At 43.2% G+C, this 20,903-nt stretch overlaps 1 protein-coding gene across 2 annotated transcripts in view; it reads right to left on the bottom strand.

Annotated features, from left to right (window-relative positions):
* Positions 1 to 20,903, bottom strand: part of MTOR (mechanistic target of rapamycin kinase) — a 4,577,509-nt gene that overhangs the window by 3,129,104 nt on the left and 1,427,502 nt on the right. For both annotated transcript variants that reach the window (XM_044063218.1, XM_044063219.1), the window contains exon 23: positions 10,650 to 10,812. In XM_044063218.1, the coding sequence (XP_043919153.1) occupies positions 10,650 to 10,812 (163 nt within the window). The remainder of the gene's footprint in view (positions 1 to 10,649; positions 10,813 to 20,903) is intronic.

Here is a 20,903-nt window from a genome sequence, read left to right on the forward strand (position 1 = left end):
AACCTGCAACAGCAGGTGGAAATTCAGTAGCAGATTCAGCCATGCTGGATGAGGCCTCGGTTGTAGGAGGCATGCTTTCGGCTGAAGGAAGAACCGAGGACTCGGTTTCAGCCGAAACCGAGACACTCGCAGTTGGCTTAACCGCGGTTTCGGCCGAAACCATGGACCGCGAGTGTCGGTCCTTTTCCTTACGCTTTTTAGCTAATTGTGAAGTCGGCATCTCCGACGGCATGTTGTAAGCAAAAGCGGGGCCGAAAAACTCCTCTGCAAACTCCGACTGACATCTAAGTGTCCGTCAGTTGAAGGAAGCACAGGCTAAACAAGCTGCTACGTCGTGGTCTGGGCCTAAGCACGGAAGGCAGTAAGAGTGGAAATCCTTATGAGGCATTTGTTTCCCACAAGTTAAACAGTTATTTACTTTTTCTGACATCGGCTGAGGCAAGAAAGAGTCCCCAACGGGGTACTTAGCTTTTTAGAAGTCTTCGGTAGTAGTAATCTCTGGTTCTGACCGACCGGCACTTGCGAACAGCTTCTGCTTCGGACGCCACGCGGCAAGAAAGACTGAGGAAAATGGCGTCGACTGATGCCTTTATACCCAATTAACAGCAGCTATGACATCGGGTGAAGTACGACATCAGCCGAGGCCAGACCCAGACTTTGGAATCCGGCCGACCGAAGGGCTGCCTGAGGCAGGACAACCCATATGTTAGGACTGCAGATGCATCCTTGAAGGACATCCCATTTCTCCTGGGTTATGAGTTCCCAGTTCTTTGCATGAAGGGCAATCTTTCCCCCCAAAGGGGCAGTCAGAAGATAAGTAAATGCTTGGAAATTTTAAAAGGAAGTCATTGAGACTGTTTACCACAGGGGGGTGTCTTGTTATTCCCAGATTTGGAAGTGGAGGCCTCCCACTGTTTAGTTCTGAGAGTCCCCTGGGACTGAAACCTGGGGATTTTGCTGTTCTGGGTTTGGCCTGAGAAGACCTGGAAGGTACTAGAAAGGACCAATTCTTAGTAGGTCAGTGCCTACTAAATCTAGGAGGTTGCACTTGTAAAAAATATTTAACAGTTTGCATAGATTTAGCTTTATCTTCCATCTTTTTAAGAACTTCTTCAGCCTTGTTGCCAAACAGGCGGTCCTGATTTAAAGGAGCATCCAACAATTTAGCTTTAACATGATCAGGCAAAGATTGTTCCTTAAGCCAAGCATGCCTTCTAAGCACAAACCCAGTAACAGCAGCCCTGCAAGAGGCTTCTAAAGAATCAAAACCACACTGCAAAGTATGTTTTCCAACTTGTTCAGCAGAAGGCATTAAATCCTGTAAATCTTTATTTTCCACACAGTCAGGAATCATCATTATTTTCTGTTTAAGCAGTCCAATGACATGTTGCTGATATTTTAACATATGAAATTGGCAGTTTAAAGCTCTGATTGCCAAGGTTGCTGAAGTATAAACCTTTTTACCCCATCTATTCAGTGCCCTGGTGTCTCTATCAGAAGGGGTAAGACTTTTAGCAGTAGAAGCCTTAATACCCTTGGGCCCCTGAGAAATAGTCTCTGGATCTGCAACAGGATTTTTGAAAAGGAGCTTGTGGGACTCAGGAACCCTGTAGTATCTGTCAGGTTTACTAGGAGTGGGAGGCAGGGAATCGGGGGCCAAACTGGATTCAGAGAAAACATAATCAACAATGTCTAGTACAGGCGATATAGCCAAAGCCTATGCTGAGGTAGAAGAAGGAAATTCCTAAGCCTCTTTTTTGAATCAGAAAATTCCTGGCTTTCCCAGTGAAAATGCTCCCTTAAAGTATGTAAGGTTTCCCCACAAGAAAAATCCTCAGGAGGGGATGCAGAGGGAATAGAATCCTCCACATCAAAATCCTCATAAGTAGGTAACGACAAATCCAGGTCAGAAGAAACAGAATCCTGATCAGAAGATTCATAATCAAGCTCAGCCCTAGGCCTCTTGGCGGGGGGAGGGGTTGACTACCCCTGATTAGAGTTATTAGATCTTCAGCCATTTTTATCATTTGTTTTTTAGGCATAGGGGCCTGAGCATGTGGCCTGGGCATCGGTTTTTAGACATGGATCGAGATTTAGGCCTTAATATTGAAGGAGGCATCGATTTAATATGCAAGTCAGTAGGCCTGACTTCACCCTCAGAAGCCGGTGCCTCCACAGCGACTCCGGACCCATCCAAGGTAGAGACATCTGCGGGTTCCATAGTTGAAGTATCTTGCGGCATACCGGACTGCGAATGGGTCTCAGTGGAGGCCTGTGAATCAGAAGTAGCAGGTATCAGGGGGTGCGAAAGCGCCTCACTGAGAACCGGCGAACTGGCTTAGGAGAAGTGTCAGTGGCAGTTTTCGACCTCGGCGGCCTGTCTCTGTCTTTATCTTTGTGTTTTTTTGGAATCCCAGTAGTCGGATGGCTAAACGATGACATTTCTGGATAATTAAACCAAGAACCGATATATTTAGAGGCAAAAACATACCAACGACAGATAGTGTGCTGATTAAATAAAGCACAAAACTGACAGCAAGATACTTCGTGGTCAGGGCCTAGGCAAAAAATACAGTACGAATGAAAATCTTTATGAAGTATTTGCTTTCCACAAGTAATGCAATTATTAACTTTTACTGACATCGGTAAGGAGCAAGAAAAGTTTCAACGGGTACTTAGCTTTAAGTTGAAGACTTTGGTTCTGAAACTCGAAAACGAAAATTTCAGGAGTTGGCCAACCGGCACTTGCAAACTGCTTCTGCTTCGGGCACAGCACGGTAATAAAGACTGATGCAATGGCGTCGGCTGCATGTTTTATACCCCTGACGACCTGCCATCATGGAAAAATGGACAGCAACCGACGCAGGACCCAAGACTTTGTTAATCAGGCCGACTGAGGGCAACCTGCAAGCAGATTACCCACATTTAATGACTGCAACAGTGAAACACGAAGAACATATATGCAGTCAGCTTGATGGCATGAAGATTGGGGTGCTGCAATCCTGGCGGGTAAGAGAAGGTCCTGTCTTCCCTCCAGCATCCACGAAGGATATTTTAGATGAGACCAGATAAGAGGAATCGTATCTGTCAAGGCCAGAAGGGGGCAATGAGGATGACTGATCTCTTCAGCCTGCTTGCCTTTTGAAGAAACTTCAGGATCAGCAGAAGAGGGGGGATAGGTATAAAAGAGATCAGGGGGAGAGGGCAATCATGCACCAAAGTTTCTCTCAGGGACTCCCATGGAAGGCTGAACTCAATAGTTGAAAATCATATTTACCACTGATTGAATGAAGGACCACTCATGTGGAATCAGGAAAAATCTGCTTAGTTGGTTTTCTCCGGAATGTGAGTTGCAACCAGAAGGCGATGTGAAGATATCACCCATTCTGCACACCCTCATGGGCTCTCTGCACAAAGGGTATGAACAGGTTCTTCATTGTTTACCGATGTACCAGACTACAGACATGTTGTCAGTGTGAACTGCAATGGTCCCCAGAGGGAGTGTGTCCTGAAAGGCTATAAATGTTAGAAGAACTGCTCTCATCTCAAGGACACCGATGTGCATCCTGGTATCCTTTTCCTTGTAATGACCCCCTACCTCAACTGGGAAGCATCTGTGGTTACTGTAGCTACTGCAGGGGTGAGTAGAAAAGGGTCTGCCAAAAAACAGGTCATCTGACTAATCCACCAACGAATATGATGTTTTCCAGATAGGTGTCAGTCTGATGGAAACAGACAGAGGTTGTTAGAGTATAGACTACTGCACTGCTAATGTTCACTGAAGGATTCGCAAAAAGAACCTTGCTAGAGGAACTAAAAAGATTGCTGCTGACATTGACCCATGAGCTTGAAAGACTAGATATGCAAGAGGGGGATGGGTGGGCTAACAGTTCTTGGACTTGACTCCTCAATGCTGCAATGCGATGAAGGGGAAGAGAAGCTACTTGATCCTTCGTGTTTAACTGTGTTTCTATGAATTCTAGATTCTGCACAGGAGTCAGATTGGACTTGTCTAAATTTATGGTGATGTCCAGGGAGTGTGAGATTTGAATCTAATAATCTCTGGCTTGGAGAAGTTGATGCTTCGTGGGGGTGGTGAGGAGCCAATCGTTTAAGTATGGAAACACCGGAATTCTTTGAGTCTCGTGTGAGCTGCTACAAGTGCCATGCATTTGGTGAACACCAGGGGGCTGTGGTGAGCCCAAAGGGTAGTGCTCTGAACTGAAAGTGATCGGCTCCCAGCTGAAAGCACAGGTATCTCCTGGAACGCCTGTTTATTCTGATATGATAGTCTGCATCCTTGATAGGCCCCAGTGGTGCAGTGGTTAGCATTCTCGCCTCACAACAAGAGGTTCTTTCATTCTATTCTTGGCTGGAGCGCCTTCTGTGTGGAGTCTGCATGTCCTCCCCACGGCTGAGTGACATTTAAAGACATGCAGATAGCTGCATGCATGAATGGGTGTGTGCCTTCTTTGAAGGTTGGGCATTGGGCTGGCAACTCGGCACCGTAAAAATCCACTGCCAATCATTAGCGGACCGGAGTTCTGCTGTGGCGACCCCTAACCAGGAAAAGCCGAAAGACTTTTTAGTGTGCATCCTTGATATCTATTGAGCATATCCAATTGTCCATGTGCAACAGGGGCAGAAGAGACTTAACCGTAACCATTTGGAACCTCAACTTCTTTACGTAAAGATTCAAACTGCTTAGATCCGGTATGACTCTTAGGACCCCTGTCTTTTTCAGCACCAAAAAGAAGTGGAAGTAAGTTCCATATACTCTTTGTTCACTCAGGACCTCCTGGATGACTCTATTTTGCAACAATTTTTGAATTTCTTGGGCTGCCTGATCCCCCTAACTGGATGGCACATCAGGGAGCTTCTTGTTGCTGTTTGAAGGAGAAAAGAAAAAGGGGAATGTAGTAGCCTCTGGATATTATGATTAGCACCCATGAATTGTTTTTTCAAGTCTGTCCAGGCTTCTGGGTGCAAAGAAATTCGACTTCCGACTGCCTCCACAGATGGACAGTTGAGCACCGCTTCAGGAGCACCAATAGGTCTTGTTAGGAAACATATCTCTGAACCCCTGGTTCTACAGACCCCTCTGCCTCTAGGGTAATATTGACCATTAAAACCTCCTCTTCTGCCTCTAAAGGAGGGCTCCCCATGTGGGTCCTGGAAAGGTCCTTGGGATTTAGGGAACCACATTTTCTTACCTCCGTGCTGGTTCCTAGAAAAAAGACTTCTGAGGCACAGAAAATTCGATTCCCACAGCAGAAAGGATAATTCACATCCTTTTCGCTGTGGGTATGTGCATCTCTAACAGAAGGCCCAAATAGTGATGAGTCATCAAAAGGGACAGTCATAAAAGACTCTGTAAAGGGTTCTGCAAAATCACATAGTCTCATTCATGCATGTCTCCTTATGAACAGACCTGAACCAGCAGCCCATGAGGTACCTTCTGCTGCATGACAGATTAGCCTCATTGAGGAGTGAGAAACAGACAGACTGGCCTGCTTGGAAAAAAGTTTAAGTTCCTCTGCAGGCATGGACTCAGTGAGGGGGGCTAAAAGCTCTCTCAAGCCAGGTAAAATGAGAGATAATTTAACGACCTCAGTGCAAAAGTGGCTGAGGCATAAATGCACTTTCTGAACCTGTCCAATGCTCCAGAGTCCTTGTTAGGCAGATGGACACTGGCACTCTCCTTTAGCAGTTCTTTCTTAGTGGTTGCCACCACAATGGTGTAAACTACAGGACCTTTACTCCAGTGTTTCCTGTCAGATGGTGGGACAAGGAACCTATTGGGGCATTTAGGAATGGGCTTGATGGTATCCGGTTCCTTCCATTCCCGGCAGGAAACCAAATCAACGAGCTCGTCTAGTGGGAGAATCACCCAGGACATAGATGGGCCTGCCCCAAAGTCCTCAAAAAACACAGACTCTTCAAAAGGACGAGGTTGGACAGACTACCCACCTTTTTGCTTCAGGATCTCTAGAATGTCTCTGAATGAGACATCATCAGGTGGGGATCAAGGAGATCTTTCTCCCTCATTAATGTCAGTGTCCTCAGTTAATGACTCCATCTGGGAGTCGATGTCCCTCCTTTTAGACATCTTCTTCTGGGGGACTTCCTCTGCGGGGTACATGGGGGAAGTATCGGAAGAAGGGGATACTTCCTGGGCTGGAAGATCCTGGAGGCTGCTTGGGGCAAGCTGACTCAGGATAGGCTGAGTAGCCTCGAGACCACGACCCAAAGGAGATACAAGGGTAGGCTGCAGGACATGAGATGATGGTTCTCCACTACTGGAGAATACCTTTTCCACTACCTGGAAAGCCGACGGACCCTGCAAAGTCCTCTCCTCCTCCCTCGGAGCAGAGGCATTAAAGGGAAAATGGCTAGGACTCACCCTGGATTTGTGGCTTCCACAGGGAATCAGACCAGAGTTGAGGGCAGAAGCACTCAGGAAGGGACAAATCCAACAAAGAAAGAGCCGACCCCAATGCCCTGGACTGAGCACCAATGTCTCAGTTCCGAAATCTGCTCTGATCCGAATGGATAGGAAAAGGGCTGATCAGGGGCATTATCGGAGTCAAAGAAGGGGGTTTTCCAAGCACTTTTGGGTGTCCTGAAACCTGTAACTCTGAAGTCGAGGTTTTATTGGAGAAGGAGTTCTAATGGTATGGGCTGGATAGCTCACTAATCTGATAAGGGATGGAGCAGACATTAACCCCATCTGGATCTGGGCCTTGAGGAACTTCCTCATCATCCTGTCCATATCTGCCTCAAACCAGCTTCTACAGGATCTGGAAGAAGCTGACGAGGGAGGTCTGGAATGCTTCAAATTAGAAGAGATGGCAGGTGAATGAGATTTTCATATATATGACTTGGGGTCTTGCTCCGAGCTTTCAGATCCACAGCCTTAGGATCTAATGCCAGAGCAGAGGAAGAAGGTGGTGACACTGTAATTACCTCCATCAGATCTAATGAGGACTGTGGATCCAATAAGAAGGCCGTTTTCTTTGGATCCGTGAAGGTGGGATCCAAAGTTTTCTTTGTCTTAGATTTCAGCTCCAAGGGATCTCTCGGGGAAGCAGAGAGAGATCTCTTTTTATCCTCCTTAGAATAATAATAAGAAGAAAAAAGCTTTAGAGGGGGGTCTGATCCTCAGCAGCAGGTGAAGGAAGGAGACCCCTTAAAATAAATTTGTTGCACCTGTCTGCAAGAGTGAGCGGGTTAAAGGATGCACAAACTTCACAGGAAGCCTTAAGGTGATCAGCACCTAAACAGTAGATGCACTCCTTGGGGGCATATTGGTCAGGCAGGGTGTGTCAGACATAACTACCAACTATAAGAACAACAAGATATATACAGCTGGCCCTAAAGTCCGTCAACACACACACACACACACACACACACACACACACACACACACACACACACACACACACACACACACGGTTTAGCACTGCACCACTAAATACCTAAAGTTTCAATCACAGAGTTTAACTATGAAAGATTTTAAGTTGCAAAACTATAACAGCATTAGTAATACACATAAAAACTATAACAAACAGCGACCTATCTAAAGAATTCTCCTATGAAAGGGAGAGAGAGAAAGGAATACAGGAAGCCCCAACGCTCTGAAAGTTAACGAGGGAGGAGAAAAAGCAAGATATAACCAACTGCAGAAAACTGGTTGGAAAAATGTTCTTACTTATTTACCCAACACACAAATAGTTGCTCAACAGCATAGATCTGCATCAGATCGCTGAAGCAGCAAATGAGATCTGAGGTTCTGGGTTTGGTGTAGTGCGTTATGGGTAAAGGGAGGAGCTTGAGAGTCAGATCCAAGTCTGGAAAATGTGGCAGAGTCAGATCTGAGACCCAATCATGAGGAAGAATGAACAAGACATCATCAGACTGAAATGTTACAAGCACAAAAGTTTAAAACATCGCACCACACATTAACAAAATGTACAACATTGAATCCAAAGGCTGCAGAATACACTGATGTGTACTTCACGGGTATAACTCATAGCCAACACGATGCTTTTGCCAGTCACGATCCACAGCCTTAGGATCTGACGCCAAATCCAAAGGCTGCAGAATACACCGCAGCTGAATTAAATCAGTTTGTGGCACTCTTGCACATCACCACGTGACTCCACCAATGACTATAATGTATTACTGACATTTCTGCCCCTTTTTGGCTTGTCAGTTGGTATACAGTTCCTTACCAACCAGGAATGTCCATCCTAACATCAATATATTCCAGCTATCGAAGCACTAAACCACACGCACAAAAATAACAATATATTGAAAGTAGTACCAGCTAAGGAAACCAATATAGCACTGCTGTGATTGCTACAATACACTAGGATGCACATTCCCAGTTGCTAAGGAAATGTATACCAACTGACAAGAAGCCAAAAAGGGACAGAAATGTCAGTAATACATTATTGCCATTGGTGGATTCACTTGGTGATGTGCAAGAGTGTCACAAACTGATTTAGTTCAGCTGCGGTGTATTCTGCAGCCTTTGGATTCAATGTTATACATACTGTTAATGTATGGTGGATGTTTTAAATGCTTATGCTTAAAACATCGAGACCATAAGAATAAATGCTGCAACGTTGGCATGGTTTAGGTATTTCATTTTTGTAAAATAGACGCAAATAAAATATACACAGACTAGAAAACCAAAATTAATGCATTTAATGAACTTGCAGTCTGTGGAAGTTTGGGGCACAGTACACTTCTATTTTGGGTGCCTAAGGCTGCACTGCAGATGGCTTACAACCTTTCTGAAATGCATCAAGAAGAAGTTCGGCTAATTCAGCATTACCAGGATATGGATATGTGCTAAGCCAAACACTGATAATGCAAAACAATCTAGGACTTATGAAATGTAATAGGATAAATAAGCCCAAGCTTACTGCAACTGTACCTTGCAGGCAAGTACAGGACTTTCTGAACTGGGTCCATCATCTTCTCTTACTCTAACACACTTAACAATATCATTACAATCTAGCACTCCAACAACATAGAAATGGAGAATTTTAGGGACATTTGGGATCCATATATGGGCGGCACAGTGGTGCAGCGGTTAACGTTGTCGCCTCACAGCAAGAGGTTCTCCAGTTCGATTCTCGGCTGGGGTGCCTTCTGTGTGGAGTTTGCATGTTCTTCCTGTGTTCGCGTGTGTTTCCTCCAGGTACTCCGGTTTCCTCCCACATTCCAAAGACATGCATCTGGAGCGTTTCTCCCCGGGCCTCCGCTGAAAACAGGCTCTGTGGAACCTAGTCGGACATTCCCGGTCAACAAATGTTAAATAAATAAATAGTATAATGATGAAGGTCTTCACCTCATAGAAAGGAGACTTTACCAACAGGGATCACTGCAAATAAGATATAGAAAATAGGCGTGGGGGGTGGAATATGCTGAAGAAAATGTCCAAGGTTTTGGGAGCAAATAACAGGAAAGGGAAAGGGTAATAAGGTACGATGACGCTAAGCTGAATTTGGACTGCAGGTACGAGACTACCTTCCCTAACCAGGGATTGACAACAGAGTATAGGCAAAGAAAAAGGGACATGGGATTGGTAAATGAAAACTCAGGTAGCGTTTTTAGTTGAGTTTAGAACAAAAGTCGTTCTTAATTAGTAAGGCATACAAAATACTTCTTGATAACTATACGTCTCAATTAGAGGAGATGAGAGAACACTGTGTACAAAGAATGGAAAGCAATTTACAAAGGAACAATTAGAGGACATCTGCATGGCTCCCAAGTATGGAACAAAGACCACATTTAAGATTTTTGCTTGGAACCCCAAGCAGGCTTCAGATAATTTTTTTCTCAGACAGATAGTAAATGCTGGAGGTTTGATGGGGAAGAGAAAGATAACTGGGAATCTTTTTTGACCATTCAGTCTGTCGGCAAACTTTAAAATATTCCCTATAGAATATTTTATCAGAAATCATGGGGAAGCAAATGGTTGTAACTAAAGAAACAATTTTTCAGAACTGGGATATAGGACATGAATTGTCCAGACAGGGCAAAATCTTACTAAGCTTAGTGTTACCAGCTGTAGAAAAGCAATTACTAGAAAGTGGAAATCAAAATATAAACCAACTTAACTGAAGCAATTACTAGAAAGAACTGTAAGTGGGATCTTTAGAAGAAGGAATGTGCAATTTGCATACATCTATATAAACACATAAATTAAATTTGTGGGAACAGAAAGGGCGTGTTCAGGAGGTGAAATGAAATTTAAGGGAAGGCAAGAATTGAACAATTTATGCAATGCTTGTGTGAACAAAGATTATTAAAATGTATACTGCATGAAAATAACTGTTAGAAAATTTTTTTTCTTTTCTGACTGTATATGTACGCGTCACTGTTTTTAATGTTTAAAATATTAACATCCTGAATTAAGTTAAAAAATAAATAAATAAACAAAGAAAAAAAGTAAGTCTACTCCAGCCTATGGTAATACAAAGCATAAAGCATTTATGCATAAAGCAGAATACAGTCTACATTATACATTTTCCAGTGTATTCTGCCTTACAGATGTATTTAGAGACATAAAAGAATCACAAACATTTTGACTGCATCATTTTAGGAATATTATATTAACAGTTCAAAAGGTTTACCCTTTTTCCGAGCTGGAAGATTAGAGAGGAAAGTGTGTCCATTGCAGTAAGGCGAAGTTCCGATGTTCCATCCAATGTCCGCACTATTGGATGGATAATCCTTGAAGCGTAATCAGTGAAATCTAAAGATTCAGTCAAACGATCCAGAGTCTCTAAGGCAACCCTAAAAGAAAAACACAGTATTACTATGTATAAAAACACAATGCTCATGTTTACATGGCCTCTGGGTTCAAGTTTTAGGTCACTACCGAATACTTTTTTGTCCATGTCCAGTTTGTAGCAGATGCAACAGACTTTGAATTTGAAAAATGTTATTGATCATTCTTACCAGTAAACACTGCCTGTGCTCTCATAGTAGTCTGCAAATTAACTGCTCAAATCATTACGTGCCACTCCTGCTAAAACGCACACCTTTAATGACTACAAAGAAAATGTTAACAAATGTCTAAATTACACGATGAAAAAGCCCAATCCAAGATACCAATGCTGTCTTTATTAAGTTAGAAATGTTAAAAAAATAGTTTTACAACTATGTTTAAATACAGTCACACAAGGTTTTGTTTGAATTCCCAAGCTGAACCAGAAAACAGTCTAAGGACCGATCATAGGTTCTTAAGTACATACCCGGCTAACAACCACCAGGGCCTCTATAAACCTAGTTGTGTGATCCAACCCAATAGTGTCCCTATGTATCATGTGCATTTAACAGGAGGAGGTAGGATCCAAACTCTGCATCAACTGTCCACTTTCTCTCTAAGTTCACTGTATTTAAACAATGTGCCACAGGGAAAGTGTGTTCCCCTTCAACAAATAACCAAATACATTTTTTACTGCGGAGTCATATTCCCAAGCTGAACCAGAAAATAGTCTATACAAATCTGTGTTTTATCCCTGTTAACAAATATATAAAGTACAGTTGTGACAGTTACTTACTTGTAACAGTAGATGTTCAACTTCCTCACTGTTACAGTAGCCTCTGAGTTGTGTCTTGCCCAAGAGACAGAAACTGGCTAGCTTACAAAAGCTCTGGATCCCTCCCCTCTAATCCACGCTGACTGCTGACTGGCCAGCCCTGAAGAGAGAAAATTAACAGTCAAGAGCAGAAAATAATTTTCTTGCGTACTAGATAGGAAGCAGTGTACTCGCCCTGAACTAACCAAAACGCAGTAACCAAATACATCAGTAGGAGGTGGTGGGTAGGTGCGGCTACTGCAGTAGTAAGTAATTCAAACATGTACTGTTATGGGTCAGTGTAACCTGCACAACTGTACTATGTTCATCATTCCCACTGCTGCAGTAGCCTACGGGCAAGGAAGATGAATGAAAGGGATGCAGGATCCTCTGAAGAATGGCCCTAGCAAAGCAAGTCCTGGATCTAAACAAAGAATCCAGTATGTAATTCCTTGTACAGGTATTGAAAAAGAATGACACGGTTGTCTCTAGAAAGCTTCTAGAGTCCAGTCTTTTCCAGTACTTACTTACTTATTCATTCATTATATTTATTAACCAGGATAGTCTGACATTTATTCTCACATAGGTTCATAGGTTCATACTAGGCTATCTGCCCGAGGGCATTTACAAGCCTAGCCCATAGTTTTGTGGCTTACGCCACCCCTTTAGTATGGGGAACTATACCCATTATTTTGCTGTGCCTCTGTCGAGCAGTGACACTGAGGTAATCCCTGGGGTATATCTGCGATCTCCCATCCATTGGTCAAGATTTCTCTTGAACAAGGCCAGCGAGGTGCTCTGCCTCACATATACCGGGATTTTATTCCACAGCATAGGGAGTCTTTGGGTGATGAATCTATCCCTCCAGCACGTCCTATTAATAGCCGTGTCGAGATTTAAGTGTCCCGCCCTTGTGGCTCTGACGGATCTAGATTTTTGAGGTGAAGCATATTCATCAAATCTGGGTTTGACATGGCCTTGTATGTTAGGCAAAGGTCACCTCTGAGCAAGCGGTGGCGACTGAATAGAGCTGGAGTTCTTTCAGTCGGGCAGCATAGGACAGATGTTTGAGACCCTTTATCCTTTTGGTGAGGAACTTTTGTGGCCTCTCCAGCTGCTGCAAGTGTCGGGTCAGATACATTCGAATGGGGCATTGTACTCAATCATTGGTCTGATGAGTGATGAGTATAGGGAGACTATGACCTCCCTTGATCTAGATGAGAATCCCTTCATGATAAGGTGGGCAATGTAGAAGGTCTTCCTAACTACTTTAGCTACATGGGTGTCGAATGACAGACTACTATCAACCTGGGTCCCCAGGTCCCTGATAACTTCTTCTGTGCTCAGTGGATTGCCACCTATTTGGTAGCTAGGGGTAACCTTGTTTTTCCCGAAGGGTATGACTATGCATTTTTTGGCATTTAACTTTAGGCCATGGCTCTGGCACCAGTTATCCGTTTCTGTGAGACCCTTCTGAAGGATATCTGTCTCAGATGTGTTTTCTACTATGGCCCAGTTTGCAGTCATCTGCAAACTTTGTCAGCCATAACCCTCCTGTGTTTGCTTGTACTGAACAGTAGATGCCAAACAAGAGTGGGCCTAGGACTGAGCCCTGTGGTACACCACTTGTGACAGGCTTTGAGTCTGACATGGCGCCAGCAACTCTGACCCTGTGGGTTCTGTCACTCAGCCAGTTTGCAACCCATCTTGTGATGTATGGGTTAACATTTAAGCTGATGAGTTTTTCAATGATACCCGAGTGGGGTATTGTATCGAAGGCCTTCGCCAGATCGAGGTAGGCTGTATGGACTGCCTTTCCCTCATCAATGGCTTTGGTGACTGTTTGAAAAAGTCAACCAAGTTTAGAAGGCATGATCTGCCTTTGACAAAGCCAAACTGGGATGGATCCAAAGTCTGCAAATTCCCTATGTCTTTATTTATGAGGTCCATTATGATCCTCTCCATGGCTTTGCAGATAAGGCTTGTCAAGCTAATGGGCGGTAATTTCCAGGGTCGGTGGAGGCACCGCCTTTGTGAAGTGGGACCACAGCTGCAGTGCGCCACTCCTGGGTGCGTATCCAGAGGTAAGACTATGATTAAACAGCTGTCCTAGCTGTGGGTTTAATTCTCGTTGAGTTCGTGGAGCACACAGCCGGGGACACCATCAGGTCCCATGGATGCTGTGTTTTTTGCTTTGGAGAGAGCAGTTCTCACTTGGGCGTTGGAGAGGTTTGGGGGCTGCAATCGCTTGGTATAGATATCTCTCCTTTTGGGGGAGGGGAGAAGTTTGCACTGAACCTGTCAGCCAGTATGTTGGCAATGTCTGTAGGATCAGTAATCTTCACATCATTTTGAACTAGTTCTGAGCATATCTGGGAGTTTCCTCCCAGGTTTCTAACATAGCTAAAGAAGGCCTTATGATTGTCTTTTGAGTCTTTAGCTATTTTTCTCTCAAAATTTGCTTTGGATGATTTTATGAGAGCGCTTAGTTTTTTACTTACAGTGATCAAGGGTGTCTTACCTTTTAAGGATTTTGCTCTATCTTGTAGTAGCTTCCTCCTTTTGTTGTAGAGTTTGTTTATGGCTGGGGTCCACCAGACTGGACGCTTGCCTTTGGTACAAAGAGTCTTTGTTTTGCTTGGGATTGCCTTATCCATGCAGTCCTGCAGGTGCTGGTAGAAGGCATTTGTAAGTGATTCAGCGGCTTGAGTACTGTTTTCCGCCAGCTCGGGGGCCTTAAAGGAGACCACACTAGTCTTTAGAAGTGTGAAGTCGGCTTTGAGAAGTTCTTTACTGTGGTCTTTTTATTTCAGGTGGGGTGGGATGAGGACCTCCAGCAAGATTAGTTTGTGATCTGATCTCACCAGTGAGGGGTATACTTCGGTGTTGAACATTGTGCTCCCATGTTCGTGATGATGAGATCAAGTATGTTTTCTCCTCTTGTGGGATGGTGACTAGTTGTTCCATGGCATTTGAGTTTATGAATTCCAGGAACTTTTGGGCTAGGGTGTTTGGGCTTGAGTAGTGTTCCCAGTCTATATTAGGGTAATTGAAGTCACCTAGTATGATGGTGTTTGGTGATACATTTATCCCTCTAGTGTTTTCAGGAAGGCCATGTGAGGTTCCTGAGTTTGTGAGGGTGGCCTGTAACATGCTACAATTTGCAGAGCAGTCTTGCCTATGGTTAATTGCACCTGGATGGTCTCCGATGCATCGTGCGTTGCCACCAGTCTTGAGGTGTGGGTGTCCTTGATGAATATGGATACCCCCTCCTTTCTTGGTATGGTCCGGATTTTGGGGCGGAACGCATGATAAGAGGTAAAACCTGATAGTGCTGGGGTGCTCTCAGGAGCCTTGAACCAGGTTTCTGTCACTGCACAGACATCGATGTTCTCCATACTGAGAAGGGCCTCGAGTGCGTGCATTTTGAGATTTAGACTTCTGGCATTGAGCAGCATTACCCTTAGTTTTTTCCTTTTTGTGTTCTAGGGTGGTAGGTTTAGAATTTGCGCCTTGCCTAAAAAGGCACTATGGGGTGGCAAGAGCCTTTGCCAATATCCGGAATCCCAGGGTGACAGGTGCAAGCCGTCCCTTGAAGCAGCGTGGCTTGTCCAGCATGTCATCCCAGGCAGACAGACATTGGATCCCCTTTGAATGACACCAGAGTTTAAGCCAATTGTTAAAGCTGATCATCTTATCTCTGTATTGTGGCATCATTCTTGGTGAAGGTAGGATACTGCTCAAGATCAGGGTCATACCTGCCTGGGCTACATAATCAGAGAGCTCCTCAATGTCTCTTTTCATGTAGTCCAAGGAGTGCGTCTCAGGTCGCTTACACCAGCGTGGACAATGACGGAGTCATATTTGTACCTGCTGTTGAGAGACCTGAGTGCTTGTGTTATGTGGCGGATTCTAGCCCCCGACAGGCAGCTTACTGTGACCTTCTCCTTACTCAGTCTGGTGAGCGGGACGTCAGTGTGTCTGACTATGGAGTCACCAATGACTAGTGTGTCTGGCATTGTGTTTGGCCTTAAGGGCTGTGACTGTTTGACACTCTGACTGTGAGGTCTATGTGTTGCAGGTGTTGTGTTCTGAGGTGGTGGTTGTTTGGGTGTCTGCTTTGGTGGCCTCTGCTGTTTTGGTAGATTTTGATCAGAGCCGAGTATGTCTTTGTGTGTTTATGTGTATGATTTGAGGTTGTGATGGTACTATGTGAGACTGGGTCTATAGTGTGTGTGGTAACCTTCTCCTCCTGACTGGTCTTGCCAGTCCTATGTTGAGAGAGCTCAGCCTCCAGTTTGGCCGTATAGTTGCATCTCTCGCATGTATTTGTGTTTTGTGGGAGGAGGAGAGGGTTGTCTGTGTACATGAGGCAATTGTAACATTGCCTCAATATTCCCAGGTTCACCAGCTGAGCAGGAGAGGACACTAGCAACTGATCCTCGACATGCTAGAAGGACTAGACAAAAAACTTTAAAAGAGATTCCGGGGACGTGGGTGACCGAGAAATGGGGGTTTGCCTTTTGGGGTGCTATCTATAAGAGTGCCGTATCAAGGTAATAAGTACTGTAGGAGCAAGTGCTAGGTTTAACAGATAGAGAAAAGTCTACTTGGAGTCAAGTAGAGATGATCTTTTAGGTATTAGAGAAAGTGCTAGTAACAGGGATGCTTAAAGGTAAGATTGAAAAGAATGCACTCTGCAGTGTGCACTAGAGAAGTTAGATATGAAAGTAGGTAACTTGAGTTTTACCTGTTTAAAAAGTTAAGGTTTAGTGGAGAGTTACTATTTTAAAACAGCAAGATGGACTGAAAGGGTGGTTACTTTTGTATTTTGGTACTATGAAATACTGTAGGATGGCCAATAAATTTAAATAATTGAAGGGGTGGGATTTCAAAAGTGATGGTTTTGTGATTACTCACATAAGCCAGTGAAAGTAGAGAGAAATGAGATATATGGTCAGATTAACATAAGAGGCGGGCAACTAGAAAGACAGTGGTATTTAACAAGACAACTTAAATGGGTGGGAGGGAGAGAAAAATTCTGCCTGACTCAGAACAGAGAGAGCTGTGGTCTCTTTTGAAGTTTTAATATGATGTTAAAACAGAATGCAAGCAAAACACAAGGTAAAGAAAACAAACTACAGTATTCAAAATATAGAAAGGCAATACAGAAATACAAAAAATAACAGCAAACTAACCTTTCCTTCACAGCAAAGTGTAGCAGAGTCTGGATGAGCCTTTCTGGTAAAGCTCTGAAATGTTTTAGTTTACTCCTTAAATAGAAATTTTAGTTCCTAGCTCCACCCCCTCTGTTAACAAAAGAATACCTATTTTCAGCAGAGTCCCAGTGAGAAAACCTCCAGAACAGTAAATTAGAACAGTTAAATAAAACAGTAATTAACAAACTATTTGTTCTAAAACAACATATTTTACAATTTTCAATTGCAACTTTTAGTTACAAGATTGACAGAACAGCAGCATTTAATTTTTAGTTACTCAAATTGTGTGTTAAAGAATAAAAAGTAGGCGGAGGGAGGTAAGAGGAGTAGTACTGAAGGGGGAGTTACAGATTCATAGAGAAGAGGACTACTATTAGGAAAACAGGAGCATTTCAGTTTCATAAAAAGGTTGAAGCAGGGGCAAATGTACACAGAATATAGGGGGGAGGGGGAGGAGTTTAAAAGGTGTTATTACAGTGACAGTGCCAACTGGAGGTGAGGTATACTTTTAAGTTGTGCTGGAATTGTATGTATTTTATTTCAGTAGTTAGTTGGGGTAGGAGAGAGTTCCATAGTTTTGCAACATGTAATGAATATAAGAATTTCCCCAAAGTGATTTCTGGGAAGATAAATGACCAGGTGTTTCTACTGATCCAAGTTCTCTTGTTGAAGTGTAGGGAGTAATTAAGTTTTGGATAGCTGAACATCTATTGGGATTATTTAAAAATGTAAATGTAGTTTTTAGTTGTACATAGCCCAGGAGTTTACTACATTACAGACATTGCAGTTGATGGGAGTTTACTATGTTCCAGACATTGAAGTTGATGGAAGTAAATACACTGATGTGTTTTAGTAGCAAATGTAGTAATTTTTAAGTAGTTGAGAGTTTGTTGATGGAGGTTTTGTTACGATTAGTTGGAATAGCGGCTGCATACACCAGAACAGGGGAACAGAATGGGCAGTTTGGAGTTGAGCCGGAGATTGTTGTGTTCGGCACAACATACCCAGTGTTTTGTTTGCTTTGGTAGCAGCACAGCTGATGTGTTGGTCAAAAGTTAATTTTTTTGTCTAAGATGACCTCTAGGAGTTTGGTGTTGTCAACTATTTCAAGGGTGGTGGTGGTGTTGGAGATGATGGCAAAGGATTTGTTAATTGTGGATATGTTCTTGGAGAATATAATGAGGTGTTTATTTTTTTGTTTGTTTGGTTTTTTTGCATTGAGAATTAGATTTGCATTATTTAACCAGTGTTCAAGTTGAGTGAAGGCTCTGAGTTATGTCATGTTGTTAATTGATGTAATGTCTAAAGTTGTAAGTGTGGAGTCAAGTATTGTATGTTTTATCCACAGTCTATAGCTTTACTTAGGTCATATTGAATAGGAGAGGGCCAAGGACAGAGCCTTGTGGGCCTCCTAGGTTGTAAGGTGGGAAAAATGCATGTGTGTCTTTCCAGAGAACAGACTGAGACCTGTCTGAGAAGTAGCAGAGAAACCATGACAGAACAGGGGGTGTAAATCCAAGCTTGGACAGTTCAGTAAGGAGAAGTTTGTGGAAGACTGTACCAAGTGCTTTAGAAAGGTCTAGGAATATAGATGCAGTCAAGGAATGATGACCAAGGTGAGGGTAAACAGTATTTAGGAGATTGAGGAGGGTTATATCAGTGCTGTGTTCAGATCTGAAACCATGACATGCAGGGGAGAGGAGATTGTTGGTAGCAAGGTGTTGCAGAAGTTGCTAATGGATACATGTTTCTAATATTTTGGAAATGGGAGATAGTACAGCAATGAATCTGTGGTTGGATACGGAGTAATCTTGTCTGCCTTTGTGAACTGGGATGACATATGCTTTTTTTTCCCAGAATAACGGGATATTTTCTTCAGCTATAGATATACTGATAAGAATGGCTATAAGATAGGCCACTGAATCAGCAGCTTTGCTAACATACTCTGATGGGAGCCGATATGGGGCTAGTGCTTTAGGTTTCAGTTTACAAAGAACAGTCTTGATTTGAGAAATGCATACAGGCTAGGGATGAAGTTAAAAGTTATGTCACTTTTTTTTCATTTGAGGTTGTTGCTTTTTGCTGGAGGTTACTGAAGGGTGAATTACTGTTGCTTTTATTTGGAGTAAGTAAAGACTCAGCAGCCTGGGTAAAAGAATTCACTGATTTTGCATGCAATGTTAAAGTCTTACTCGCCTAGGATAATGTTTTGTGCCGTGGGTTTGCCACGTTCATTAGTTTACTGATGGATAACCAGAACTGTTTAGGGTTATTAGAGCTAGATAACTATAGGTTCTGGTGATATGACTTTTTTTCATTATGTACAGTGTTTTTGGCCTAACTTCTAAGTTGTACATAATGGTGTAGGTCTATATAAGAGTTGGTTTACTGTAAATAGGACCAAACCCCTTAGTCCCTTAACCTTGAATTATCTTCTGTTCCTGCTCTATCCCTTTTTACTTTATTAAAAAATAAACAAAAAAAGACACTTTATTCAGCTGCTTACAGTTTTCTAATTTGTGTTTCTTCCTATTACTCAGTTACATCATCTTGCTTTGTTTTCTCCTGCTACTTGCTGCCCGTTCTCTAAAGTGTTCAACTGCATCTTTTCTGTTGTGTTTATTACTGCTCGGTTATAGCCTGTCTAAATTGTGAAGTGTTATTATTGAGTGTTATTCTAAGCTCTTAGATTTGGTTTAAACACTTGGGCTTTAGGCCCACCCCTTAGCTCTCCCTGGCCTTTCTCCCCCAGATTCTGACAAATATGGGTGGTCCATTTCCTACAGTTTCTCCGGCCAGTCGGGGTTGATATGGGCATCTTGAGACAGTGTAGCAACTGCCTCATGTACATGGACAACCATCTACCACCACCAGCTAAAACATAATTTGTGAGCGATGCAATTACATTAGGAAATTAGAGTCCAAGCTCTCTGCTCCTCAAGCCAGTATATCTGGCACTGAAAAGGTTGCAACACAATCACTACACCTCAAACACCACCCACACCTACACAACACACACCTACATATGCGGAAGTCCTCCACAAAAACATACCCAAACAATGAAGACCTCCGAAGCAAAAACACATTCAGTCACCACAGCCCTCCACACCACATACCATGCATAGTCCACACACCTGTGCCTCACAACCACTAAGGCTTCACCATAAACCCAACATATTAGTCATACAAGACTCCATTGTGAGAGACACAGTTCTAGCTAGGATCAGACATAAAAACTTCTCCAAAGTGGATTACGTCTTACTAAGCTGGATAAGGAGAAAGTCAAGGTTAGTTGTCTGTCAGGTGCCAGAATCTGCCATATCACACACGTACTCAGTCTCTCAACAACAGGAACTATTATGACTCTGTCATAGTCCATGTTGGTGTGAATGACTTCAGCCGTACCTCTCTGGACTATATAGAGAGAGACATGACTGAGCTTGCTGATTACATGTCCCAGGCAGGTATGTCCCTAGCCTTAAACAGCATTCTGCCGTCACACACAATGATGCCTCAGTACAAATAGAAAATGATTGACTTTGACAACTGGCTAAGTTTCTGGTATCATTCCAGGGGTATCCAGTACCTGACACTCTGTGAAGACATGATCGACAAACCACGATGCTTTGCCAGAGATGGCCTGCATCTGTCTCACCTGGGCTTTAGGCTCCTGGCAAAGGCTCTTGCCTCTCCTATAGTGGCTTTTTTAGGAAAAGTGATGAGGTTAAAACTACCAACATAAAAATGTCAACAAAACACAAATTAAAGACCATGTTGCTAAATGCTAGGAGTCTAAACATGAAACTGCACTTATTGCAAGCATTCCTAACCCTGGAAAATGCTGACATCTGTGCAGTCACAGAAACCTGGTTTAAAGCTGTAGAGAGCACCTCAGTCTTACCTCATTACTCATCCTACCATACCATTCAGACCAAAACTGTGGGCAGTAAAGCCAAAGGAGGTGGAGTTTTAATATACATTAAAGACGTACACACCTCCAGGCTGATCAAACAGTATGACACACAGGAGACATTCCAGGTGCAGTTAACCCTTGACAAGACCCATATTCAAATCATAACTAGCT

The sequence above is a fragment of the Protopterus annectens genome, chromosome 2.part1 (genome assembly GCF_019279795.1).
Source record: "Protopterus annectens isolate FY-2018-M chromosome 2.part1, PAN1.0, whole genome shotgun sequence".
In the NCBI taxonomy this organism is placed as follows: Eukaryota; Metazoa; Chordata; order Ceratodontiformes; family Protopteridae; genus Protopterus; species Protopterus annectens.